This window comes from Geospiza fortis, unplaced genomic scaffold (genome assembly GCF_000277835.1).
Source record: "Geospiza fortis unplaced genomic scaffold, GeoFor_1.0 scaffold313, whole genome shotgun sequence".
Classification (NCBI taxonomy): Eukaryota; Metazoa; Chordata; class Aves; order Passeriformes; family Thraupidae; genus Geospiza; species Geospiza fortis.
Genome location: NW_005054582.1, coordinates 254,685 through 257,258, shown reverse-complemented (window position 1 = coordinate 257,258; position 2,574 = coordinate 254,685). Strand labels below are relative to the sequence as shown.

At 57.1% G+C, this 2,574-nt stretch overlaps 1 protein-coding gene across 1 annotated transcript in view; it reads right to left on the bottom strand.

Moving 5' to 3' along the window:
* HCN3 (hyperpolarization activated cyclic nucleotide gated potassium channel 3) overlaps positions 1-2,574 on the bottom strand; it is a 5,644-nt gene that overhangs the window by 1,405 nt on the left and 1,665 nt on the right. Inside the window, exons 4-7 of the mRNA XM_031064341.1 lie at positions 2,086-2,232; positions 1,316-1,556; positions 665-829; positions 3-155 (exon numbers count right to left, since the gene is read on the bottom strand). Coding sequence (XP_030920201.1) covers positions 3-155; positions 665-829; positions 1,316-1,556; positions 2,086-2,232 — 706 coding nt within the window. The remainder of the gene's footprint in view (positions 1-2; positions 156-664; positions 830-1,315; positions 1,557-2,085; positions 2,233-2,574) is intronic.

The window sequence follows — 2,574 nt, the reverse complement described above, 5'->3', positions numbered from 1 at the left end:
GCCGCTCAGCTCCCGGCCCATCGCCATCTGCTGCATGTCCTGGATGTTGTGGGCCATGTCCTGGTCGTGCTTCACGATCTGCTGGATCATCTCGGTGTTCAGGGGCCCCGAGCTGTGCTCGGCTCGCTTGCGGAGCAGGATGGAGTTCTTCTTCCCTGGAGGGGAGGCAGGAGTGTCACCGACCCTGGGACAATGGGCTCTTGGGGACAGTGTGGAGGGCAGGGTGGCACTGGGGAAGGGACAATAAAACCTCCCCAGCCTTCCAGGGGAAGCAAGACCCTGGGAAGGGTCTAGAGTAGAGCAGTGGAAGCAGCAGGGACAAAACAGGAGAGTCCTGACTCCAAAGGGACTGGGGGCTGGGGTCCTGCTTGTCCTCCACAGGCAAGGAAGGGTGAGGACAAGCAGCTGGTCACTGCCAAACAGTGCAAGGACCATGCAGGGCACTTACATTTCCCCAGGGAAGCCTGTCCTATGGCATGGCACTGCCTGGATCTTGCTGGGGGGGAAAGAGAGGGCAGGCCCCATGCTCCCCACCATCCTCATTGCTGGGCACAGGGTTGGGGGCACTCATCCCAGCTCTGTGCCTCCACACCTGTGTGTCTGGGGGTCCTGGGGGTGGCTGCAGAGGTGGCTGTGCTGAGCCCAGGAGGCCCCTCCTCCTCACCTATGCGGTCCAGGCGGTCCATGGCCACGGTCTCGAAGGCTCTCCTCATCATGGGGTACTCCTCCAGCACCTCGTTGAAGTTGTCCACGGCCAGGGAGTAGAGGCGGCAGTAGGTGTCGGCTCTGACGCTGGCCGTGCGCCTGCCCCGCGTCAGCAGGCAGATCTCTGCAGGGACACGGGGCTGGCCTCAGGGTGACACAGCCACCCAGCCCCCTGCCAGCCCTGGGGGCAGGAACAGCACTGCCCAGCACCCCAGCACCCTGCACAAAGCATGGCTCAGAGGCTGGGACAGCCCCCCCAGCCTCTCTCCTTGGCCAGGCATTTTCCTCCTCTCCAGGCCATGGAGACACCCCCAGGTGTGGCTGCTGGGATGGCCTGGCCTGTTTCCCTCCCAGAGCTGTGCCTGTATCCTTTAAACTGGCTCAGATGTTCTGCTCTAAGCTCCTCTCCTCCCTGGCCAGCAGCGGATGCTCCCTCTGCCCCAGCCAGACAGAACTGGCGTGAAGACCTTGGCACTTTAACTGGATGCCAAGATTTTGGCACTGGACAAGAGGAGAAGAGCAGGCAGAAACATCAGGGATGACCCAGCTTCTGCTCCTAGGCACCTTTTGGCCCCTACTCTGTCCACCAGCTCCCCCAGCCCAGCCTCACCCCCAAAGTAGGAGCCATCAGACAGCTTTGTCTCCTTGTTGCCCTTGGTGAGGATGCTGACCACGCCGTGCTGGATGAAGTACATCTTTTTGCCCACGGTGCCCTCGCGGATGATGAAGTCCCCAGGCTGGAAGACCTCGAAGCGCAGCTTGGTCAGCATGGCTGTCACAAAGTTGGGGTCAGCGTTGGCAAACAGGGGCATGTTGGCCACCAGGTTGCGGCAGTTGAAGTTGATGATTTCCTGTGGGGTGAGGATGAGGAGCAGATCAACGAGTGTAGCTGCATTTCTCTTCACAGAGAAAAGCAAGACACAATTCTCCCCAAGAATATTTCTGGGTTTCGCATTCTCTGAACCTCAGAGAAAGGAAAAACAATTATTATTTGCTGTGCCTGTGTTGTGCCAAACTAGAATGCAATATGAAAATCGTTTACCCAAAGTGATGGCGTTTTTTTTCCTTGGCCTATCAGGGCCAAGTGTGTATATATGTCGGGACTGTTGGCTGAGAGCCATGAGATTTTAAACAGTTGTGTACTTGGTTGAGTACTTGGCAAATTCAGTTTAGATGTAATGTAATATAATATAGTAAAATATAATAAATATATAATATAATATAATATTTAATTAATTTTCTGATATTATGGAGTCCTCCTCATCATTTCTCCCCACATGGGGGTCATCCTGTTTTGATAAGTAGGGACATCACCGAGCCTGGCCCCTGCCAGCACCAGCCTCTGCCCTCCAGATCACAGCACGGGAGTGCTGCCCTCACCTCTTTGAGTGGCTCGCTGAGCTCCCCCAGGATGTTCTCCTCATCAAACATCTTGCCCTGGTAGCGGTGCTCGTAGTACTCGTGGATGCGCTGGCGCGTGTCCCCGGGCAGCTTGTGGAATGACATGTACTGCTCCACTTGCTTGTACTGTGGGGACAAGGGGAGTCACACAGGGCTCAGCTGGCCCCACCTGCATGGCTGCAGGATGTGTCCCTTCCCCTCAGTGGTGTAGATACAGAGACCCCTGCTCCAGTGCCCTGACCCAAAGCGGGCACAGGACAGGGCAGCCGTGCCCTCAGGATGCACAGGGCAGAGGGCAGGGTGGGGCCACACTGTGCACAAGTGCCCCCCAGTATGGACACCAATATGGTCCCACTGTCCACCTCCAACAACCCGAGGGAGGGTGGCAAGGCCAAAGATCCCAACCTCTGGAATCAGAAGGGCACAGCAGCTGCGCTGAGCTGGTTCTGGAGTTGTGCCAGGACTCTT